At 42.9% G+C, this 25,494-nt stretch overlaps 1 protein-coding gene across 1 annotated transcript in view; it reads left to right on the top strand.

Moving 5' to 3' along the window:
• arhgap35a (Rho GTPase activating protein 35a) overlaps positions 1–25,494 on the top strand; it is a 66,095-nt gene extending 40,601 nt beyond the window's left edge. Inside the window, exons 2-7 of the mRNA XM_044353269.1 lie at positions 152–4,001; positions 10,131–10,272; positions 15,851–15,928; positions 17,554–17,685; positions 19,144–19,249; positions 21,175–25,494. Coding sequence (XP_044209204.1) covers positions 264–4,001; positions 10,131–10,272; positions 15,851–15,928; positions 17,554–17,685; positions 19,144–19,249; positions 21,175–21,658 — 4,680 coding nt within the window. The 5' untranslated portion in view covers positions 152–263 and the 3' untranslated portion in view covers positions 21,659–25,494. The remainder of the gene's footprint in view (positions 1–151; positions 4,002–10,130; positions 10,273–15,850; positions 15,929–17,553; positions 17,686–19,143; positions 19,250–21,174) is intronic.

The following is a 25,494-nucleotide window of genomic DNA, read 5'->3' on the forward strand; positions in this document are numbered from 1 at the left end:
TTATTAACAGCACATCGGCACACAGTAGGAATTTAGATGAGAGACACAATAGCTCTCTAATAATAAAGCCTGTCATTGAAATGTTTTTTTCTGTCTGTATTTCTCTAGATTAATTATATCTCCCCATTCTCTCTCTCTCTCTATCATGCAGGGCCAGACCCCAGTCCAGTGAGCTCCTCTTGCATGGAAAGCCTCCTTCTTTGGCAGCCTTCTCCTCTCCCTAGAGCTTGTGGCCAGCATGGCAGGATGAGCCTCTGCCAGCGATGATGATGGCCAAAAAGCAAGATGTCCGGGCACCCACCTACAACCTGGTCGTGGTTGGGCTGTCCGGCACGGAGAAGGAGAAGGGCCAGTGTGGTGTGGGCAAGTCCTGTCTGTGTAACCGCTTTGTCCGGCCAAGTGCAGATGACTTCTACCTAGACCACACCTCCGTTCTCAGCACCAGTGACTTTGGAGGCCGCGTGGTGAACAATGACCACTTCCTGTTCTGGGGAGAGGCTGGGCGGACGATGGAGGAGGGGCCAGAGTGCCGTATGAATGTGGTGGAGCAGACGGAATTCATTGATGACCAGACGTTCCAGCCACACCGAAGCACGGCACTACAGCCTTACATCAAGAGGGCAGCTTCCACCAAGCTGGCCTCGGCTGAGAAGTTGATGTACTTTTGCACAGATCAGTTGGGGCTGGAGCAGGACTTTGAGCAGAAACAGATGCCTGAGGGCAAGCTTATGGTGGATGGCTTCTTACTCTGTGTGGATGTTAGCAGGGGTATGAACCGTAGCTTTGAGGACCAGATGAAGTTTGTCACCAACCTGTACAACCAGCTAGCCAAAACGAAGAAACCTGTGGTACTGGTTCTCACCAAATGTGATGAAGGAGTTGAGCGCTATATTAAAGACTCACACACCTTTGCCCTAGCCAAGAAGAACCTACAGGTGGTTGAAACATCAGCACGCTCAAATGTCAATGTTGACCTAGCCTTTCTTACACTGGTTCAGCTAATAGACAAGGGTAGGGGAAAGCCCAAAATTATCCCTTACTTTGAGGCACTGAAACAGCAGAGTCAACAGATTGCCTCCGCCAAAGACCGCTACGAGTGGCTGGTCAACCGAATTGTGAAGAACCACAATGAGACATGGCCCACTGTCAGTCGCCGCATGCAGTCAGCCCCTGAGTACAAGGACTATGTTTTCCTTGAGGGGACTGCTAAAGCCAAGAAGCTCTTCCAGCAGCATGTGCATAGACTTAAGCAAGAGCATATAGAGAAACGTAGGAAGGCCTATCTAACTACTCTGCCACAGGCTCTGTCTGTGCTGATACCAGAGTTGGATGAGATAGACCACCTGAGCTGGTCTGGAGTTCAGAAAGTCCTGGAGACAAAGAGAGATTTCTCCCAGTGGTTTGTAGTGTTAGATGACACCCCTTGGGAGACCACACCACACATTGATAACATGGAGGATGATCGAATCCCCCAGGACCTCCTGGAGACCCCTGCAGCTGAAACTATCTATGAGACCCACCTGGAGCAGCTAAGGACTGAGCGCAAACGGGCTGAGATGAGATGGGAGTTCAAGGAGAAGCTAAGTGTCTCTCCATTCATCACACCAGGAAAACCCTGGGAGGAGGCCCGAAGCTTCATCATGAATGAAGATTTCTACCAGTGGCTGGATGAGTCTGAATATCTAGATATCTACAACAAACATCAGAAGGAAATCATTGACCGAGCCAAAGAGGACTTTCAAGAACTGCTTCTTGAATACTCTGAGCTCTTTTATGAGCTGGAAGTGGATGCAAAGCCAAGTAAAGAGAAAATGGGAGCCATTCAGGAGGTGTTGGGTGAGGAGCAAAGGTTTAAAGCACTGCAGAAGCTTCAGGCAGAAAGGGATGCTCTGGTATTGAAACATATCCACTTTGTCTACCACCCTACAAAGGACACCTGTCCCAACAGCCCCCATTGTGTGGACAGTAAGATAGAGCAGATACTGGCCTCCAGATTCCCTACCCGCTACCCGTCATCAGACAGTTCAAGACTGGATGGGGGGAGGGCTGAACGGATAAATCTTGTCATCTTAGGGAAAGATGGGCTAGCCAGAGAGATGGCAAATGAGATAAGGGCCTTGTGCAGCAGTGATGACCGGTACGTGTTAGATGGCAAGATGTATGAATTAGCCCTGCGTCCCATTGAGGGCAATGTACGTCTGCCAGTCAATTCCTTCCACACACCAACCTTTACACCTCACGGTTGCCTGTGTTTGTACAACTCAAAGGAATCCCTCTCCTATGTTGTGGAGAGCATAGAGAAGCTTAGGGAGTCAACCATAAGTAGAAGGGAAAGGGAAAACAGCTTAGCCCACCTCCCACTGTCCCTCCTTCTGGTCACCAAGCGGGGGGTGGGGTCCATAGGGGATATTGGGGGGGAGACAGCTCAGACTCTTATCCAACAAGGGCAGCAGGTGGCTGGAAAGCTTCAGTGTGCCTACCTAGACCCTGCCTCCCCGGGTATGGGCTATGGGCGCAATGTCAATGAGAAGCAGATCAACCAGATGCTGAAGGGCCTCTTAGAATCAAGGAGAAGCATAGGGAGCAGCTCTCCTCCCTTACCCCCTCCATCCTCTACCTTCAGAGACCCTCAGTCACAGCCAATGCTAGAGGCAGACCTGAGGATAGTCATGTGCCTAATGTGTGGAGACACGTATGACCTAGACCAGCTCCTTGCTCCCTTCCTGTTCCCCCAGCATTGTCGTCCAGCCTCAAGCCTCAGCAGTGGCACCTCCGTTCTGCTGGATCTCAGTGTAGGAGGACAGAGGCAGAATATTGAGTTGTCTTTGCTCTCCTTCCATTCCTCATTCTCCCTCCGCAAAACCAGGCTGGTCCACGGCTACATTGCAGTTTACTCTGCTCGCCGTAAGGCCTCTATGGAGACATTATGTGCTTTCCTTTGTGAGGTCCAAGACATCATCCCAGTCCAGTTGCTAGCAGTAGGGGAGAGCCAGATGGAGCTGTCAGACTCTGAATCAGCTAAGGAGCAGATCAGTCAGGGAGAGGAACTGGCCCATGAAATAGAGGCCAGGTTTAACACAGTAATATGTGGACATGGTGGGGTAGTAGGGGGGCTTCATAAGATAGATCTTTTCCAACACTTTCTCAAAGAGGTTGTGGAGAAGCGTACTATTGTTGAGGCTACACACATGTATGACAATGTGGCTGAAGCATGTACCAATGAGAGCATCAGTCCTCGCTGTGGCTCTCCCAGTCCAGTTAACATTCTTATGGACTCAGAGGATGATATCGACCCATCACCACCTTATCCAACCCTGAGAGAGGATGGTAGTCTCAGCTCCCACCTTGGAAGCCTAAAGCTGACAGATCTGGATTCAAGTGATACATTTTCTGTCATTTCTGAGCTCAGCACTTTTGAGAGCAAGCTGAACAACAAGGTTCCCCCACAAGTTAGGCCCAAACCTGTCCGTAAGGTCAACCTTGGCCCCTACATGGACCAGCAGGGTGGCACCAACCGCCGCTCCTTGCCCCAAGCTGTCACCTGGGCTCCAGGTAGCGATGGTGGCTATGACCCCTCAGACTATGCGGAGCCAATGGATGCTGTGAGCAAACCTCGACCTACAGAAGAGGAGAATATTTACTCTGTCCCTCATGACAGCACACAGGGCAAGATCATCACCATCCGCAACGCCAACAAAGGTCACTCCAATGGGAGTGCTGGGGGGAATGGGTCAGACAGCGAGGCTGATAGCAGCTCACTGGAGCGCAGGAGAAAGCTGTCAGCCATTGGGGTAAAGCCGAAGCTTTACAGAGACAGATCCAAACGGCTCGGCAAGTTCAGCAGTTTTAGGACGAGCTTCTCAATAGGCAGTGATGATGAGATGGGAGGTCCACCCAAGGCTAGCCAGGATGAGGGAGGAGCCCAAAAGGACAACTCCATTGAGGAGAGTGAGGACCCCAAAAGAAGAAATATCCTTAAGAGCCTGCGCAGGAATACAAAGGTTAGTGTTTGTGCATCCATCTGTATTGAGTTTAATATGGGTGACATATGGGCTAAATATGAAAAATAGCTATGTTAAGTTACTGAAAAATCTTAATCTTAAATTGAGAGCATTTAAATTTAATTGGTTATTTGAACTATTCATGAACATAGCAGTTAACAAATGTTATTCCTAGATGTTGCATATTTATAAGAAAAACATCCATTGCCCAAATACTAAGTACTTTTGAAATATTGAGTTTCTTAACCAAAGCTTAAAATAACCTCATAACTGAAAAGTACCATTTCCTAGTAAGTTTTTTGGCAGGGAAAGTGTCACTTGTTTACATTGTGGAAATCAAATTTTTCAGCAAAACACTGACAGCAAATAGTATCTAATGACTAATTCAGCAATACAGGATGTTGTGCACATGTATGTTTATATTTATTTCTGGGTAGAACAGACAAAGTATAATTAGTTCTTGGCTGAGATTCAACACCTGTTTGTCTTGGTGGATAACCATGTTTATCAGTACAAAAAATAACTAATGAGTTCAGTATAATCTCTCTGCTTTCTGAAGCTTAGCTCAGTGAAAACATGGCATACTTTAGGAGTTCCTCTGAAAGCATGTCTGCCACATTTTCCCCTGACCACTCTGTGGGAGCCCTCCAAACAAGCCTGATCATCAGAGGAAAGAGACAAACTCCAGTCACTATAGTTCTGTACCAGAAGGCAGAAACTCTTAATGAATAGGGAAAGAGCGACAGTATACACTGTGCTATTTTATTTTGTTTGTGCACATGTGTATGTCTGCTTGGTTGCATCAGGTTTCCCATTATGAAAGCTGGCATATTTATTTCAAACAGATTTTGAAAGCATCAACAACTGTCTTACATGAGATAAGACAGATAAGTTCACATGACAACAAATTAGAACTAATGTTAACTTTCAGAAAATTAGCTGTGATCATTCCTTCAGGAAATTATCGTACTAACAAGCTAAAAAAATAGGGAGAATCTTATTAAAATAGGGAAAATTGTAATTTACAAAACATGACTGTGCTATCACCTTGTTTGTAGCCTCACCTTTACTCTGGCTCTTCACTGTTGATAGCTTAAATACCAATGGGTGCACTGCACGCACCATTAGTGATCTTGACATTAGGCGTCATCTAGTTAAGGCAGTGTGGTTTATTGTTCAGATACTGCACTTGTTCCTTAGTCTCCAATTCTTTCCTGTCAGCTTGACTTTCTTTGCTTCCTTCCTTTCATTCTCTCATATTCAGTGTTTGTCTTCTCTTACTGCTGATTCATACTGTCTGCTTCTCACATTCCTGTCACACACCTCTCTCTCTCCCCATTATGTTCTCCTCATATCTTTCCTTCCTCTCTATTTTCTGCTGGAGTTTTTTTTTTCTTTGCACACACAGGTATCTCCCTCTTCTACTTGTTCCCTTGCTCTGTCTAGCTCTCTCTTTTTCATTTCAATGCTTGTCTCTCACACGTGTTGCAGTTATACTTTTGACCTTACACTGTTTGGCTTATCAGCCCGGTATGTTGTTCATTCACACACAGCGTGGCACAGAAGTGCCAGCTGAATAAGAGGTACAGCTGTGTATGTTGTGCTTGTGCGTCTGTGATAATTACCATGGCTGTCAGTAGGGTGGAACAGGAGGCAGATGATTAATGTTTTCACACATTCAGCTGTGATGTCCAAGTACCTGTATGATGGCTGTCTTCTCACATAGCTTTAAACTATGTTCTCTTCTTGCACTAACTGATTTAGCTTGAAGTGTACACAGTGCCATTTGTCCATTGTGGTATCTTCGGTAAAAAGCATGCAAGGACAGCAGGGTAGTTTATTGGTTAAATACACTACGAATGAAATGGACAGCCCAGTTCAAGCCCCACACTAGCAAGCTACAAGCTCCAGTGGCTCTGACTTTTACTTGACCCTATCCTTTAAGGGGGGACAAGTGGGAAGATGGATCAATAAAGTATCACATGACACATTCTATACCTACATGTTTCAAAACAAATCCCCAAGAAAATTGAAGCCAACAGAATTTAGTTCATCATTACTCTGATTAGTGTCTCTGATTTGAGCCCTACAGTAGGTCTGGGGTTCTGAGTATCCACATTACAGGCCATTATGGCTTAATTGTGGCTGTAACAAAGTGATCGGGTTCCATCACCTGTTTTCCTAAGCAGCTGTCTCAAAGATAAGACTCCATTTCAATCTGCTACAGCCTGAAATCCCCTCAGGATATGTTATTGAGTTATTTGGTCATCTCAGGGAGATGTATCATAGCAGTGACCAGGGGTTGGAATAAAATGCCTTTCCTGTTAGTGGCTTGTCAAGGTTAACACAAAGTCTGATTTTCAGTTGGTTTTAGGGTGAAGGTTTGGGTTTATGCAGTGTAAACACTTCTCCTGGTCCCGGCCTTAGGGTACTGTCTACTCTGAGTCATGTCGGGTAGGAACAAATAATTGAAACTAGACTCTGAGCCCATTTAAAAAAAAAAAAAAACCCTTTACCTCGGGCAATGACCAACTGTGTCTCCGTCCCGCCCGCCCTCCCTCAGCAAGAGGCCGGAAATGTTTCCTCTCTCTCCTGCAGCTTTTTTCAAACCTCCTCAGCCAAGGCAAGTGGAATGTTTCAAATTCCTCAGTCACCTAGTTCCAGTCTAGTGTCCTCATGCAAGAAACAGGAGGGAGGCAGACAATCAAAGAAAAGGAGAAAACACAAACCACAGAAAGAGAATAAAATGGAGCCAGACAGAAATAAGAGTAATGATAGAGCTGATTTCTTTTTTTTTTTTGTTTTGTTTTTTTTTTGTTTTGCGGCTTGGTGTTTCAGCGTCCTACGGCGTGCGGTGTATGTAAACGCTCAGCATGGTGTCTGTATGTTATTATTAAGGATGTGTTTTGTTTGTCTTTTGTGGTAGAGGTCTGTTTTGTCTTCTTGGTGCTGGCAACATATCCTGTCTCAGTCAGCAACTAAAAGGAATGGCCAGAAGGCAGAACTGCAGGGGGAGAAGACAGTGAGAGAGGAGAGGAGAAGGAAGGCGTGGGGTGTGGGGGAGTAAAGAGACAGTCTGCTAAACTGAGATAGGGCACAGATATACAACACAGTCACTGTGATAGGACACAAATAAATTATGAGCTTCTATTTGGAGCTAAAAAACCAAGCTGCCAGTGAGCAATGACAACACAGCTCTGTGTTACCACAAAAGCTGTTGTCTTGTAGCATCATGTCTATTATTACTTCCCCTTTAATTCAGTTTTTTTGTTCACATGTAAATGCATAAACACACATTTTACATGTATACAGATATGCAGCTAATGGCCACATGTTTAAGGAGTTCTGTATGTTGAGAAAGGGAGTGTCACAGAGGGGATCAGGCAGGGCAGTGAGGGAGGTAGCTGGGAATGATAAGTGAAGGAATTCCAGTCAGGACAGTTTGAGTTTTAAGAGGACCTGCTTATGTGGGGTTGTAACAGAAAGATAACTGGGCAACAGTGACTGACTTGCTAGGAAAGTCTGCAATTATTTAACCTTCATGTTTCAACACAGGACCTTCATCGGCAATTGTTAAATGCCTCTTTCAGTAAGTCAGTCACTGATGCTGGGTTATTTTTGAAATTTTGTTTTCTTGTCACTTGAGCATCTGAAGTAGTGACACTTCAATCTTTCTGCAGATTATTATAGACCCAAGGTAGAAGAGCTTGACTGATTATTGAATTTTTTAAGCTTTTATTGGAATAATAAAGAAAACAATAACAATATATTGACTTATATTCTACAACAATTTTGTGACAGTTGATCAACAGGCAAGTAAGTATAATAGTACATTAGAATAGTAAACATTATTAAAAATGGAATTATTTGGAATAATAACTACAAATAAAAACACATAAAACAAAACTGTTAAACTTACTTTGGGAAAAATTTGATATTGCTGCCAATAAAACACACATTTCTGTTAGGCCTCTGATATCTCTTTTTAGTGTCTGCCAACATACGCTTTGAAAATGAACCTTATATCACCCAGTAATATTGTCCTGGAGATGTAATGGTCAGGATGTTTTAGGTTGAAGCCTAATGAAAGACAATGACTTAGCACTGCTGAGCTAGTTGAAAGACAATATAGATAAACAAATTAGTAAATTCACTAAATGTTCAGACTACAGGCAGCACAGAAATATGCCCAGATGAGCCTCTCCTCAGTCTTAATTAGTGTTTCCTTGCCTGTTTCCTTGAGTACTGCTGTGAGTGATTGTGTATATATGCAGTATCGAAAATGTTTGGTGGAGTGCAGTGAGGTCAGTATCTGGAGCAGAGGGCATGTCGGGCTCCTTCCCTCTAATGAGAACTCCTCTGCTCCTTTTCTGTGTCTGTCTGTCAGGCCTGCACTGCTCCCACAGTCTATGTGCCCACCCAACCATACATCCCTGCCTAACCACCCAGCCTGCCAGGGCAGTGCCTCCGGGGGCTGACAGACTTACTAGAGATCCAGGCCTCAGGGGCCTTCAAAACATTCCCTATGAACACCATTAAAGTGCAGTACAATTACGGCTGATGCCTCAGCCATACGGAGGCAGGCAGAGAATGTTGACAGAGTGTATTAGAGGTCTCTTAACAGGAGCTGGAAAGTAATTAAACAATGAATAAGAGAGTGATTATCTGAGAAATGTGGTGCAGTAGAGAGAGAGAGAAAGAGAAACAGTCAATGCCAGTGTAAAGAGAGCAAGAAGAGATGAAGAGCCGGAGCGATGAAAGAACTGATGTATATCTTACGGATGAACAGAACAGGGCTCAAGACAGGAATGTGTGATCACTTATCAGTTAAGGTTTGAAGGAATGTGCGGGATGTGTGTATGTGCATGTGTGAGTTTGTACAAGTAGATACTAACATGAAAACACAGTTACTTTTAAATAAGGTCATTGTATTTTCCATCTATATCAAGTCATTTTAAGTACAATGCTTGTTGGCTCAATGGGCCTCATTCACAAACAGTGCGTATGCACAAATGTTTTAAGCATTAATCTGGGATTCATCAATATATTCTTACCTGAATTTGTTTTTACTCTGTGAACAAATTTAGGATAGCCTAAGAACATCAAATCATAAATGTCCCACGGTCTTAAAACATGATATAGTCAATATTTATTCAATGTAAACAGTATATTAGAATCACAATTATTTAAAAAAAACATTTTAAAAACAAAACACATTTAAAATTGTGAAATTGCTAATAATACACAATTTATTGACTAATTATAAAATTAATTGCTAAAATGTTGTAATCTATAAATCATCATCATGAATGTAAGGAAATTATTAATATGTTAAAATTGTCCAGTTCCCACTTTAAGATGACAGTAGCTTATATATCGGAATTTCCATATTGGAATGTGAGAGCGATTCATTCCCCCCATCAGATTTGGCTATGTGATATCTGCAGCTTGTTGTTAAGCAGCAGCCTGTTCAGTGTACTCACAGTCTGACAGTTCAGTAGTGGTACAGGGAGGGGCAGTCTGCTTTTGGTACATCACGGCTTGTTGTGGACAGAGATGAAACATAATGTGCACCTGGCGCAGCAGTAGAGATTTATTTAGGTCAATTCCACAGATCTACACATTTACTAACTTTTTATTTTGTTACGGACGTACTGAGTGGTAGTGGTGCAACAGGTATATAGGCTGTATACAGGATTCACAATTGGGCTCCAAACAGTTGTGCCAATGACATGATTACCAGCCAAATCTGCCTTTTCTGGCTTCTACTTTGAAACTATTGTTTATATTTCACTAGCAGTAAAGTTTTTCTACATTTTTACCATCACAGCCCTCTTTGCAATGACTGACAGCTCTCTCCACCACTGCACCGCTCCAACAGGGCTTTCCTTATATAGAGAAATGGAGGCATGGTGGTATGCTAATAAGTATTGGTAATTTTGCGTGCACACTTATTTTGTGCGCAAAGTAAGAAATTTTCTACGCACATATTAGTGAATGAGGTCCAGTGCCATTTTTGAAATGTGTGTCTGTGTTAATCAAGTTGACATAATATAAAGTCATGAAAACAGTTTTCTCTGATTCCTCCCACTAACCTTATCTGTCTTCTATTTTCTTTTTTCTTTTCAGAAACCGCGACCCAAACCCAGACATTCCATCTCAAAACCCATTGAAAGCAACTACTTTGGTATGCCGTTGATCACCGTGGTCACTCCTGAGAGGCCAATCCCCGTCTTTATTGAGAAGTGCATCCGTTTCATTGAAACGACAGGTAAGAATCTACGTGATGGTAATGTTGACTTTGTAAGGACTGCAGATGCTTATTGTTATCCAGCAGGATGCAGTGCAGGCTGTTGTTTTGAGTCATTTAAATATTAATTGTATTGCAAAGGATCCATTCTGTCTCCGCGTGTTCCATACCTGCCTCTCTTGATTTATCCATTTACTTTTCTCTGCATTTTTGTCTTATCTTAATCCTCCTCCCTGGAGGGATTGTTACCTACTCTGGTGTTCACTGCTGAGAGTGTAATTCCGTAGTCCTCTTTAAATCACACACAGCCTTTGTATCTATGTGCGCATGCATCTGTGCTTTGTGCAAGTTTGATAAATTTAGTGCTCGGCTGAGCTGTAGGCTTTGTAGGTGGGCAACTCCAGAGATATGAACCATGTTGGCATGTCAACTTACTTTTTCGTAAACTCGATAGGTTCCTTATTTGCAAATGCATTTTGCAGTGATATTTGTATATTTAAATTCCCTGCTGTTTTTGTTGGAGAGATTGTGTGACACCTCCCAAACTGTGATCATGGTGGCTTCTGTTTCCAGTGGTTACAGTCCTTTTCTTTTGTGCTAACTTTAGAGTCAGTCATCAGAGCCACATTCAGAGCAGTGTGATGATGAAAAAAGCCAAGTAGGATCTTTTTAAGGAATAAAGTTTGTTAAGGAGTCTAATGTTAAATTAGTTCTGTGTATTTTAACTAAAATTCTCTCATCTGCTTAGATAAACATTGGTGTGGATCAGTGTGTGTGCACAACTGTGTTTAGCTAACAGGTTTTCAGTCTGTTGCCCCCGACAATCCTTTCCCCTCTCCTCTCTCCTCTCTCCTCTCTCCTCTCTCCTCTCTCCTCTCTCCTCTCTCCTCTCTCCTCTCTCCTCTCTCCTCTCTCCTCTCCTCTCCTCTCCTCTCCTCTCTGAGTAGTGGGAGCACAGATGTGGTTGGATAGCCTCCCTTAACCTTGCTTTCCGTTGCCCAGATGCTAAAAACCCCCTGCCAGGCTGCTCTGGTGCCCCGCTGCCCTAGGACTGCCAGCTTGCCTCACACTCAGCCACCAGCTGTTACACTAAACCAGAGGCGTCTTAGTGCAGGGTCAATGTGTTTCTATAGATATAGAAACATTGCATCTTTCTACACTGAAATACAGTTCTGTGTTTTGTTTACAGCTAACTAAAATGTGGTTTAGAAAACTTTATCATACATCTTAGTAATGTCTAAAAAATACTTTAACACTTAAGATTTTTTTGTTTCGTTCCATGAAGTGAGTTGCTTTTGAGCAAGTGAGTGTGTCAAAACATTGCTGTTGCTTACTGACATGCCAGTGCATTCCACTGTAATCTCTGTCCTGATTAAAGACTCTGTATTTGTGGATTACTGAGGCCTTACCAAACATTGACCATCTTCCTACGTGTTGGAGTGCAGGGGCACGGCTCTAGATAACAAGGCATCACGTTAGATTTAACCTCACCCTGCTCAGATGTTAACTGGAGCAGTTACAGTATTCAGTTCTGGATGAGGGAGATAAAATGATTCAATATGCGTTTATGTACGTACACAAGCTTGTGCACACATGAGGATGAATGCTCCTCCTGCAGAGGTGTTTTCCACCTCTTACCCTCGCTCCTTCAGTATTTCCCCCCTTTCTCTCCTCCTGTGTCCTTGTTTCTCTATTTCTTTCTCCTGATTCACTCATCATTCTCTCTCTCTTTGAGTACCTTCACCTGTCAGATTTGATTTCTTTCATCTTATTCCTAACCTATATTTCTATCCCTCCCCTCGTCCTATCGTCACCTCTCTCAATTCACTGTATTTTTTCCTGCTCGTATTCCTCAATCTCTTCATCCTTTGAGCATAGTGTGTGTGTGTGTGTGTGTGTGTGTGTGTGTGTGTGTGTGTGTGTCCTGTGTTTCTTAGCCAGGGGGTTGCCAGGTAATGTTCTGCCCCATAGCTCCCTCTGTTCGATCAATATCACAAGGTAGGAAATTGGAGGATTGTTTGGGCTCAGCTGTTTTCTATGTGTGCATAGCTTGCTCCTATGTTATTTGCGTGTGTGTGTGTGTGTGTGTGTGTGTGTGTGAGGAATGCTGCCTCACAGATATCTGACAGTCATATCCAATAACAGTATGTGACCTAAAATATTTTATTTACATACAAAACACATGCTGTGCTGAATGGCGCACCCACACACTGGGACGACTGGGAGGGGAAATGAATAACAATGTGTTATGAAATTTCGATTGTAGTCGCTGTAAGTCAGACTTTACTTCCCTGTATCTGCGTCTACAATCTGTGCATGTAATGGCACTTACAGGAAATTACCGTATAGCGCTGACACTATGTTTGTCACTGTAGTGTTGCTGATAATGAGTTATGTTGTGAAGCTGACCCTGAACCTGTGGCTTTGACCCACATCCTCCCCTTCTCCCTCCAACTCAAACAAAAATACCTTCAGCTAACCAAAACCCAGCGTCCCTGCTTTTATTTTTATCTTTTTAAATGCCATCGATAATCTTCTTACAGACTCGTGTTCATATATCTTAAAAAACCTTGACTTTCTTCACTGTGATAAGAAATATTTTGGGATCCCTGTTTAAATTCTGGTCATTAAATTTTGAATGTATGACTACAACAACCAAATGTTGTTATTTTATACATGTCGGAGGCATGTGTTTGGCAGTATGCATGATAGTACTATTTTCTGGTTTCATATTTACTATTCAGAAGTCCTATTTCTTTTGTTGCCTCTCTTATTCATACTTCATAGCTCACTCCCTTTGTCCTTGACAATAATGGGAGTGGATTTGGTATTTTGTGTTATTTTCATGCACACTGAGCTTGTAGAAAAGCAGCTATATAAAATCAATCCATAGTGACTGCTGTTATCTCTCCTCAGCTCTAGCTTTCTCTCAGCGTGGTAGCCACAGTGTGTTCTGCTCTTGGGTGCCGAGGTGATGAATGTGTGTTAGCGTGTGCGGGCATATCTGCTGGCCGTAGGAGCCTCCATAGCGACGTAAAGGGCAGCACCCAGCGACTGGCTGTCTCCATGGTGAACGATGAAATCAGCCTTTGGGCTGCTGAACCCAGAGAGACGCTGGAGTGTCGTCAGACAGTAACATGCTGCAGGAGCGCAGCCGCTAACTGCAGGAGCATTTATCACGCTCTCAGAGTTTGTGTGATTGCAGGTTCACACAGGTGTGTTTTTGGCCACTTGAGTGCTGCTGGAAGCTGTGAACTCACCATAGATGGGTGTATTTTTCAGTCTCTAATCTGTTCATGTGTGTGCAATGCATGAGGATGTAGGCACTAACAGCTAAAAAAGTGTTACAGCTAATAGGGTATTTATTGGTCTTAATATGCACTGTAGTAAGGATTAATGATTGCCTAAGGGAATCGAGAGTTATTAGTAAAAGTTAAAGGAAACATAGTTAGAGGATGCAGATAAAACATGTTTGTCGCAGGAAGTGCTCATATTGATGTTGACCCCAGGAAGTGCTCGTGTTTTGTTTGACCTCAAAGGAAAAGGAATGCTGTTGTCTGTTTTGGAGAAACTGTAAAAACTCTTTTATTCACCTTCTGTATCCACAGACTTTTCTTCCCCGCCCTCTGCTTTGTTGCTTTCTTCCATTCTTTTTATTCTCCTATAACCTCTGTCTTTTATGTGTTTTGCTGTTTAAAGTGTGTTTCCTATCCTTCTATATACCTCTCCTTATCTTAATCCCTTTATTTTTTTCTCATTCTCTCTTTCATCAGTCTGACCCTCACTCCTATGCGTCCTCACACTCCCCCACTATTTTTCTCATCCTTGGGTGCTTGTCCCATTTTGCCCCCTATATCTCTCCCCCCACTCACTGCTGCATTACTCCCCTGTCCCTATCTCTCCTCCCATCCCTGTTTTCCTAGTGTCTGGCTAGAAAAGCTTTTGTGGATAATTGATTGGTAGAAGGAGGAGATCGATGCTGTATGCCTTGACTGAGAGCTCTCTCATTTCCTCCCTGCCTCTCTCTATCTCACCCTCTTTTTCTGCCACTCCCTATCTCTCTCACTCCCTTTGGACTGCTCTTTGTCTCCCTGAATTGCCACGAAAGTGTGAATATAGAGCAAATTACAGGGTAGGGAGGTGGAATCTTATTTGTTTTTAAATTGGAAAAAATACTAATGAACCAAAATGAAGTGAGCCTCCATTCACACCTACAATCTATATGCCTTTTCATGGTGTCAGTGTGCCACTTTGACTCAGTTGCTTGCGTGTTCTGAGTACATGGCTGTATTTCTGAAATACAAGAAGGATAAGGGGAAAATTTACTTAGCCTACCACAAAGGGTGTAAAGTTTTGTATCACTCCAGTCTTTCAAATTGGGGGCCAATCTGCAGTTCATCAGACATGCTACATTAAATAAGTCCTGATGCCAGGCTGTCGAAGGCATGTTTTGTGCATATCTGGAAAACTGTGGAACTCAAAACAAACTGTTTTCTGCTGCTGAACTTGAAATATTTTGAAACTGCAATAGTACTTTTTTCCCCACAAGAGGAAAGTTATACAACATGTGAGGAAATTTTATAGCTTAGTTAGTATTTGTCAGCTCAAAAAAAGATAGTCTATTTAATTAAATGCTTCTCGGAGTTATAAAAGTTCAGTGTGGGAGATTTGTCCTTAAACTTTAAAACTTTAGAGTACATTAGATTATCACACTGTTATAGAGTAGTATTGCTGTAAACACTTAATAAAATCCAGCAGACCTCCTTAGTAAGTATTTGATTGGCTGCTTCAATCATACCACACTAGAATGCACCTGCTGTGAGCCATTAAAAGTCAGGAAACATACATATTCAAGCAGAAGGCAAGGGAAACAGAGAGGTAAAATTAAGTGAGAAATAAGTTTGTTGCATTGCTGGTCATTAGTCTTGTGTTTTTATGTTGCTGAACTCCTATCAGTTTATTGATTTCTATGTCTCAACTATTACTGAATATGGACCCAAGTTGTTTTATCACTCATCATTCCTCTCTGGTATTTCTATTGGTCAGTGGGCACCTGGAATACCTTAAACACATATGAGCTCAAACATGCACATTTTAGCTGTGCTGCTTTTCTTCCATTTTCCAGCGCAACACCTCCTGTGCGTCCTTTTAGTAAATATAAATACAATTTCTGTTGAGCATCTAAAAATGGGCTGCAAATCCTTTGTAAACAGCCCCTTGGGAATGACTTTGAGAAGGAAAAGCACATGGCATGCACAGTTCCTCAAGTCGTTTTTATATGTGTGGCACTAAGGTACCCTCAGCTCGTCACTGTGCACCAGCAGGCTCTTAGCAGGCCTGCAGGAGTGCTTTATGGGTTTAATAAATAGTGCTAATAGTGTGTTTAGATGGAAGGGAACATAAGGAAAGGCCATTAAAGCAGCCTGGAATAACTACTTTTTCAGCCCTTAACAGTGCATCTACACACCACATAATGATATATCAAAGGGTTCTTGGAGGTGAATGACCAGCTATTATAAATACTTGATTCTTGTTGCAAATTAAAGGCATGAAAAGGAGCGCTGTGCTGATAATGTTACTTGCACTCTCTCTCCACCAGGTTTGAGCACAGAGGGCATCTACAGGGTCAGCGGGAACAAGGCAGAGATGGAGAGCATGCAGCGGCAATTTGACCAAGGTGTGTTACTTCTCATATATAGTACTCATATGTTCTTGCTCCAGCTGTACACTCACTTGCTTGGCGTGAAGTAAAAGGCCATGAAGATGTGTGTGGGTGTGTGTATGTCTGACTCTGTCTATAACAAGCTTGAATTCCCTTAATTAACCAGGGAGCGCTAATTCTACCGAGGGAATTGGCCTTTGCTTCCTTTTAGACTGTAGAGCTGCCTCCTCAATCTTCAACCTGCTATTGTGTGCGTGCGCCTGTACACACATGTACATGTACATGTGCTCTCACTGTGTGTGCCCATGCGTATGTCTATCAGGTGTGGGCAGTTAATTACCTCCAGATTGGTTTGGTTAATGAAGCATGTCACTGGCGAGATAGATGGCAGAGCAAGATGGCCTGCGAATGCGTGCGTGTATACGCATGTGTCCATGCATGGTTGAGGTTAAATCCAGTTCAGGTAATCAGAGTTGAAGCCCTGCATGGAATCATTCTGAGCCTCGGCCCAATGGGACAAGACAGTTACAGGTGAAACTACAGTGCAGGTGTCTCATAGCCACACTGAAGATGGCACTTCATTGGCTCCCTGAAGATTCTGATAACTCATTACAGGAGAAAGCAGATTCAGAAGCACCGCACTCTCAAAATGGGAGCACGCCTCAGACTGTTCAAGAACTCTGAACAGTCTGAGGAGTATCTGTAGTCCTTTTTTTTGCCTCTCTTCTTCCCGCACATCCCACCTTTTGTAAAGTTGTAAAGTAAAAATTTATCAGAAAATGGCTTTTTTAATTAAGTCTCTTGCTCTATCTGCTAGAGTGGTGCTCTAGTGGCTCTGCTGTCTGGACTGTCTCTTCACTCATTTCAACTTAATAATAGTCTATAGTTCATTCTACTTCTATATGTTAAATAGAGTATGTAATTCAAAATGCTCAGATGGTGCATCATCAAAGATGCTATTCATTTTCTATTTGTAAGTGGAGTCAAGTCAGATTTATTTATATAACCCAAAATCAAATCAGACAAGGCTTTACAAAATCTGCACAGCAGATGACTCCCTCTGTCCTTAAACCCTCAGTTTGGATATAAAACTCCCCCAAAAAACCTAAAATGGGGTCAAAAAAGGGAGACACATCAGGAAGGGCAACAAAGAAGACATCCCTCTTCCAGGACAGACATGCAATAGATTTCATTATACAGACAGAAATAACAAGAGTAACAATTCATAGTCTATTCATAGTTTGTATTTATTAAATGATAATGATGAAATAACCAAACAGGAATTTGTGTTTTTTTTAGCTTATCCAGCAAATTGAATACTTGACAAATCAAGGTACTTCATTACATTGATGAAAAAATCGTGTGAAAGTCCAATATTAACATCAATATCAAAAATTGCAACATTGTCCACAATGATCTGATATAACCAGAGATATTAAAGGGATAGCTACTTTGGTAGAACATGTGCAGCAAAATCTCTGGTTGAATCAACATCACGAGCTTCACAAAGGTAGTGTACAATATGTGATTATTTTGGAGTGCATGAGATTGTAAGGTGTTTCTGTTATATATACATGGTCTTTGTACTTCATGAACTTCCAGAGGCTAATGTATTTTTCCCTCTCTATCTTTTTCACCAGATCACAACCTGGACCTTGTGGAGAAAGACTTCACCATTAACACAGTTGCAGGAGCGATGAAGGCCTTCTTCTCTGAGCTACCTGAGCCTCTGGTACCCTACAGCATGCAGGGAGAGCTGGTGGAGGCCTTCAGTAAGTCCTGGGGCTCTGGTTTGAGAGGACAAGGGGGCTAAGGGAGGTGGGGAGGGTTCACTAAAACCCGAGGTGTATTGGATTTTGCCTGAAATCCTTTTCCTCCTTCGTTGTAACTTTTCTTCAACTAACAAGCAAAACTCTTGCAATCCAAATCCATCCATGGGGAGAATTGGATTTGTCACTCGGCAAGGAGCTGGGGAACTGAAGAGAAAGGGATGGAGGAGAGAATATTTAAGGCTTCGGGAAGGGGAATGTGGTGGTGATTGCACATGATGGAGGGATGCAGGAGCACTGTGGATAGCAGGGTCTGGATGAAGTATGAGAAAACAGTCATGTTAGATAAACGAGTGTGCTCCTCCGCTCTCTACTGCCTCTCTTTTTCTCGTTGTGTCCTGTAATCTGTCGGAATGGAGATTTAAGGCATAGCTTAGTCTTGCATCGCGCCAGAGAGATTTACCCGCGGGCCGCAAGGCTGCTGTCACTCACCGAGCTCTGCATGTGTGTATATGTGTGTTTTTTAACGACTCCAGTGAGACCCTTCAGCCGTGACAGAGACCTGATAAAGCTCCTGCAGTCTGTGCCACAGTAGAGGAAAAGAAGAAACAGTGAAAGAGAAAAGTGAGGTTGAGTTAGAGACAAGAATATGCAGTTTGAAAGGAAAAAAAACAGCAAAGACGAAGAGATGGAGGAAGAGGGAGCTTTAGGAAAAGCTGGGCGGATGGATTTCAGTGACGTTACTTGAAATAAGATGTAGGAAGTTAGTTAAGTTTTGATCATTGATGATGGATGTGCAGCAGGAGGAACTGGGACTGTGTAAAGTGATTCCGCCTCAAATCTGTTTTTGATCCACACTGACCTCATTGTGGGAATACATGCTCAAATTCTCTGATTGTAAATCATGTTTGTGATGTGGAGGAGAACATCTGCTGCTCTCACTGCTGCTCTCTGCCTCGCTCACATACACACTGGACGGACTGTGTTAGCTGGTGACGTCAGCTTTTCTGACTCACTCCTCGCTGCCATCAGGCTTAACACACCCTGTGTGTGTGTTTATATGTGTGTAACTGGGAGTTGTTGCAATCTGCAGGACACTGTGATGGGTGTATGCGTGGTATGTTCCTCCGCTGGAATGTGTGTGGTCTTTGTCTGATTTTTTTTTTTTTTTTCTTCTGAGAATTGTAGTTTGGCATCATTATGAAGTGTATGTGTGTGTTTTCGTCCGTCACTGGGATGTTTGAAACATGTGCTGTTGTAGGATGAAATCACTGTGTCTCACACAGATTTTTTTTGAGAGCTGAATCCAATTGCTTTCACTATGCTCTTCAAACTCTCCTCTTCACCATTGCACTCCCCCCCTCATTCCTCTTCTCCTTTTACTCCCTGCTTTCACTCTCCTGACATCTTTTCTTTCAGCCACTTTCCTCTAATCTCTTGTCTCTCTGTGTCTCCATACAGAGATCAACGATAGGGAGCAGCGCTTCCAGACGATGAAGGACATTCTGCGCCGCTTCCCCAAGGAGAATTATGAGGTCTTCAAATATGTCATCAGCCACTTGAACAAGTGAGTGAGTGACGGGGTCAGAGACGGCCTCTGACAGCCGTGCTGACTACACCGCCGGTCACCCAGTCAAGTGACCCAGCGGTGACATCACCGAAACCAGCTCACTGACAGAATAGGGATTTTACTCGGGTTGAGTCATGATCTGTGTTTTGTATGTGGATGCCAATAGATTTATTTATTAATAGTTCTACATTATCCCAGGTATTAAGGTATTTGCTGTGCTGTTTGTTTCTACTGTGACAGCTTAAAATATAAGAGTTAAGGAACAAGTATGACTAACTGACTACTGTGCTACAAAAATGCAGGAAAACTTAATAATCTATGTTCAAACTTTTGCATAGTTAGGGGTCCAAGCAGCAAAGCTGCTGGAACCATATTGTATTTGTTAGGATGATTATTATTATTGTGCCTTAAAGATATCTGGGTCTCAGAAACTGTAGCAGCTACAGTTCCCAAACTTGGCAGATAGGTTTGGAAATCTCACCTACTACTCTACCAGAAAAAAATATTCCGATTGGCCAGATGGTGGCGCTATAACAACAAACTTTACGTTATGGTCTATAACTTTTGAACCGTAAGTCTTAGCAACATATAACTATCCATATAAGCCACGCCCATTTGCATCTAGATAGATTCTTGCCATTTTGAATTTTGTCCAAATATGCTTTTTCACTACTCCTCCGACAAATTTTGAGCAATCGGCATCATATTTGGCATATCTGGACCAAGCTGGAAAACTTTTTCAGATTTTGGTTATTCCATACCATTTTGAAATTATAATATAATTATTATTTTTAAACCTGTGTCTTTAAGTTCAATAAACATTCATAAATCAAAATTGGCTTTAGTTATTGTAACCAAACTTGGAGCACGTGTTTAGATGCTAGGTCTGAGCTTCACTGTGCAGTCCTGGCACATTCTGACTCAAGGGGTTGCCACAAATAAGAAAAAGTTTATATCTCGTAATTAGCTGCATGGATTTGAGTAAAAATTTTTCCACATGTTCTACAGTCATATTCAATTAATTCAATTAATAACTTTTGGTCATGACTGACGACTGGTTTATAACCGTAAACCTGCATTTTCATCAATATTGCAGTCAAAACTTCCAAAAATCATTTAAATTTCACCATAGGTCCTAAAGAGCTGAAATTTTTTTCAGCACATCCACAGAATTGTGACAAAAGTTTGCCTCATTTTGCAAAATACGCAAAATCAGTTAACATCTATGTCTCAATATTGTGATATTGATTTCAAAAATATTGCTCAGCCTAATTTTCAAGTCAAAAACATGAAAGGGATATGCACAGACAAGAAGGGTGAAACAGCACTTAATGTCTGAAAGGATGTGGTCACTGTAATTCTATATATTTCTTATTGTCAACAAATCCCGAGAATGGACTGAAACCAACAATGTGTTCATCTGTCTCTCAATACTTTCCTACCCTACGTCCCTACATTGTCTGTGGCACTCAGCCCCATTCATTCATTCATTCTAAAATCTGTAAAAACTGGTCACAAATATATTGTTTCATTTTTAAAGAATGCTAAGTTGATTCTTCATTTTTTTAATTTTACATTTTACATTACTCATACAGCAGTAATTTGTAGATATGTTGGGAACTTTTTTCAGCCACAAATGAATACGAATTTGGTTCTAGTGAGTATTTACAGCAGCTGGACAGGGTATGTGAGAATGATTCAAAATAAACTACTGTGCCAAAATGAATCTTAATGATGGTGTGGCTCAATTATGTGTTTTTAATAGTAAACTACTACACAGAGGAATTAGCTACAGTACGTTGGGCATTTTGACCATGTGAAAACTTTTTGCTAGTGTATTAGCCTGAGCTTATGTGATCAAGAGTTTTCTTTTGTTGGTTTGTGTCTCATTTTGGTTTCTCTGTGTTATCTTACTTGCCCAGGGTGAGTCAAAACAACAAGTTGAACCTGATGACCAGCGAGAATCTGTCCATCTGTTTCTGGCCCACACTGATGAGACCAGACTTCACCACCATGGACGCCCTGACTGCTACCCGCACCTACCAGACAATCATCGAGAGCTTCATCCACCAGTGCGCGTACTTCTTCTACAATCAGCCACTGGCTGACGGCCTCCCTGGCTCCCCCACCTCCACGCTCTCCTCTGGCGGAGGAACCTCAGCCTACTCCTGCATGGCCGGAGGCTACTCATCCTCGCCAACTCCGTCCCCCACTCCCTATGTCCTCCCCGCCACCCCTCCTGTCATTCCGCACTATGGCCCTCCTATCCACCACCATCACCACCATCACCATCAACATCAGTCCCCACCCCACTCCCCACCTCCTACTCCCCAGTCACCAATCCCTGCCCTGCTGCCACCCTCCCTGCACCCCCATCACCCTCCCACGGAACAACACACGCTGTGAACCAGGGATCAAGGGAAAGAGAAGGAAAAAAAAACAAACAAAGAAGACGGATAACAAGATATAGAGAGATTTAAGGGGTTCAGAAAAAGAGATTTTGAAGTTTGGGAAGGAACTGAAAAAGATTAATTGAAACTAGAACAGGAGGTAGGAAGAGAAGTTGGGAGAGATTGAGTGAGATGCAGTATGTACAGGGAGAAACCTACATGTTTGGGAGAAGGGGGGCGCATCAAACACACACAAGGCAGAAAAGGGGAACACTGAAGAGCCTTTGAACTGGCAGTATGATCTTTCTCCCTCCTTGCCACTTTACCCCACTGTTTCTCAGTCTCACTTCATCTAGACCTGCCCTCCTTGCCTTATAGAGAACCTCTACACAAACACACAAATGAAGAGTGAATTGTTGCCAGTAACTGTTAAAGGGACTCAGGGAGGGACTCAGAAGTGAAGTGCACGGGGAACCCACAAACAAACACACACTTTACACAAACATCCAGTGGCCAGTGTGCCTCCGACAACCATTCTCCTCAATCCCTCAGCCTCTCTAACTCTGCTGGGAATTTAGGTGGGGTGGTGCACGTTTCTCGCAAACCGACCTACCTAACTGTACCTACCTGGAGGCTGCGGCTGGGGCAAAGTGGAGCAGAGTCCTGTACACGTGTTTGTTTATTTTACCACCATACCAGAGGACTTAAGCAAGAAACATGTGTTACTACTCAACTGACAGGATGTTCTGTTCTCCACGACTCACATATTCCTGTCTATCAACCCCTCACATGGCTACACACACACACACGCAGACAAAACAGTTTCAGTCGAAGCAGTATGCCAAGCACAGAAAAAAAAAAAAAAACCCAACCAACCGGATCTGCTGAGCAGCAGATTGGGGCAAAGGATTATGGGTGTTCTCACACCCTTGGCATTCTGGGAAGGCACCTCCCAATCTCCTGTTGGCTCTCTCTCGCTCTCTCTCGGTATGAACTTCAACCTCATGTCCTGTCCTTGTAAACACATGAAGAAACTGCTTAAAAAGTGGATTTTTAAATCTTGATTCTACACTCAGATCCCCAGTTTCACTTTCCCGATGTGTTTTTTTTTTTTTATTATGTCATCCTCTTATGCACAGAGAAATCCAGGCCTGTCAGTCAGTGAGTGGCCTTGTGTGTAAGTGTTTGTGTGGCTGGCTATCTTGTCTGTGTGCGCATGTATCCATGCCGTTTTGTTTTACCTGAATTTCCCTGTATTAGGCAGATAGTGGAATAATTCCAGTGTTGGACCTTCACCTGTCATGTTGCTTCTTTCACGCTGTGGTGGTTTTACAAGCGAGTCAGCGCTGCAGTTTTCATAGTAAGGACCTTGTTCATAAAGCACTTTTCTGAGCACTTTGAAGGCACATTTTAAATTGGAGCTGCCATGACGCGACAGCCACCGTTCACTTTATTGTCAGTCCACCCTACTCACTCTCTCTCTCTCCCTCTCTCTCTCTCTCTCTCTCTCTCTCTCTCTCTCTCTCTCTCTCTCTCTCTCTCTCTCTCTCTCTCTCTCTCTCTCTCTCTCTCTCTCTCTCTCTGGGAGCACACCACTGACATCTAGAGGAAGTAATGGGTATGACAGCCATAACCTCGCTTCAACCACTGCATGGGCGTAGCACCATTTTCCTACTGTGGTTTTTGTAGCGTCAGCTTCTCTTATAGGTGCAATTGTCAAGATTTATCTTCATTGTATGTCTGGTAAAATTATATTGAGAGCTCATGAAGTGTACATAAAACAGCAGCACACAGTTTTTAAATTTGGTACAAATCAATTGAGATTATATACCGCACCAGTCAAAAGTTTGCACACACCTTCCCATTCAGTTGAATCAGAAATTGTGTCCAAACTTTTGACTGCTGCTGTAGATCCAGGCTCTGTTGCCTCAAAGCATGTGGCCTCATTGCAGTTGATTAGACATGTGGTGAATGAAATTGCTTTTCTGTTTTCTACTGTTAGTTTCCACTTCCCTGTGGACACAGAGGCACTCAGCTCTTTTTAAAGGAGTGCATACTACTTCCCATATTTGAGTGAAAGGAAATGAAGACTTAGGATAGATTGGCAAAATGTAGCATTACAGGCCAGAAAGAAGAGCTGGAAGCGAGACTCGAGCGTTAACAGGTGGGAGGCTTATTGCCTGAAATAATCGGTAACCACTGCTCCTGGCCTCAGCACGCTGCCCTCTTAGGACACAGCATTATACCTCTGGAAGGAAGACTCAAAACCTGCTCTTAGTGGACTCGAAATAAAATTCGCAAGGGTGTAACCACTACACCAGACTGCCCCCGCTGGCACTGTTATGCCACCACATCCCCTTGTCATTCCCTGTCCAAGAGAGACAGTTGGGTCTGGGAGAGACAGCAGACAGAACAGACAGGCCATTCATCCGACTGCATGACTGGAATGGAGCATCACAAAATTCCTGGGCCCAGCCTGCTGTTACCGTAGAAACCGGCGAGATGGGGCTTGAGGAGAATTGCTGAGCCCTGATCGAAGCAGCTTTTGAAATGTGTGTGTGTGCGTCTGCGTCTCTGTGTGTGTGCATTTCTGTGTTTGTGTGAGCTCAAGAAAGAGTGTGCATGTGAACTTATGTGTGTTAATGTTAAGCAGATGCTCACCAAGGTCACTTATTCTGTTTGACACTGAATTGCATCTCTGCATGTCTCCCCAGACTGTCCTCTCTGCCCAAAAGGAGAAAAAAAACCTTTTAACCAATCACTGAACTCTTAAAGGAGCTTTTATCAGTCTACACTACCTATTTACCTTGTGCGTGGGTGTTTGTATGTGTGTGTGTGTGTGCGATGATAGATGAGGAGGAATTAAGTATGGGTTTGAGCTAACATGCTAGCATGCTGTGCTTGGCAGATGGCCAGACACCAGCGTGATCCAAACAAACGTGAAGGAGAGGAATGCAGTTCTCCTCGCGGTCATTACCCCGCTGTGTAACCCTGTTAGCTCGTCCAGATTACACACACTGATCCTCAGAGAAAGTGTGAGAGAGATGAGGGAGCGATGGGGGAGAGTGGGAGAGGGGGGAAGACGGACAGCGAGCGGGTGAATGGGATCATTATTTGGGAGATGGAGGGAGGAAGGAGGGGGTGACCACTGGTACTTGTGTGTGAACGCCGGCCAGTGGCGTTCCCTGTGTATATCAATGTGTTAATACTGAACTGACTGTGAGGCAGCCAAAGACTGTGGAAAAAAGGGTCGAGGGAGAGATGGGAAGCAAAGTGACAGTTTAGAAGAACAATTGAATTTAAAAATGTGACTTTGGTTCAGCGATAATATGTGGCTGCATTGCTTTTCTTTTTTTTTCTTTTTTTTGCAACAATGGTGACAGATGTCTGTTAAGTTAAAATGAGAAACAAGCAAAACTATATTCAAATGGTTGTTTATTTGTATGTTAGGGGGTCTAACACTTTGCCCTTTAGTCAGTGGTGATAGAAAAAAAAAAGTTTCTTTTTATGTTTTATTTTAATAATTAAAAAAATACAAAGCATTTTTTTTTTTAACAATTTCTTTGTGAACGATTGAGAGACCAGCCCAGTATAGTGCATGATTACTTCCCGACCAAGGAAGAGGGCTCCACCACTCTCACTATTTAAGAGATGATAAAAAAAAAAGAAATAATGGGTGGGGGGGGAATAATAAAGAAAAAAAATAATGAAGTACTGTAAACTGAAAAGATAACATCAAACAAAAAAACTGTCATTATTTGCTGAGTATGGTAATTTGTCTCAATGGGAATGGTGTATACAGCAAGGCCTTATGTGATCTGTATCATAGTTAATAAATCAAATCTTGTAAAA

This window comes from Thunnus albacares, chromosome 6 (genome assembly GCF_914725855.1).
Source record: "Thunnus albacares chromosome 6, fThuAlb1.1, whole genome shotgun sequence".
NCBI classification, from domain to species: domain Eukaryota; kingdom Metazoa; phylum Chordata; class Actinopteri; order Scombriformes; family Scombridae; genus Thunnus; species Thunnus albacares.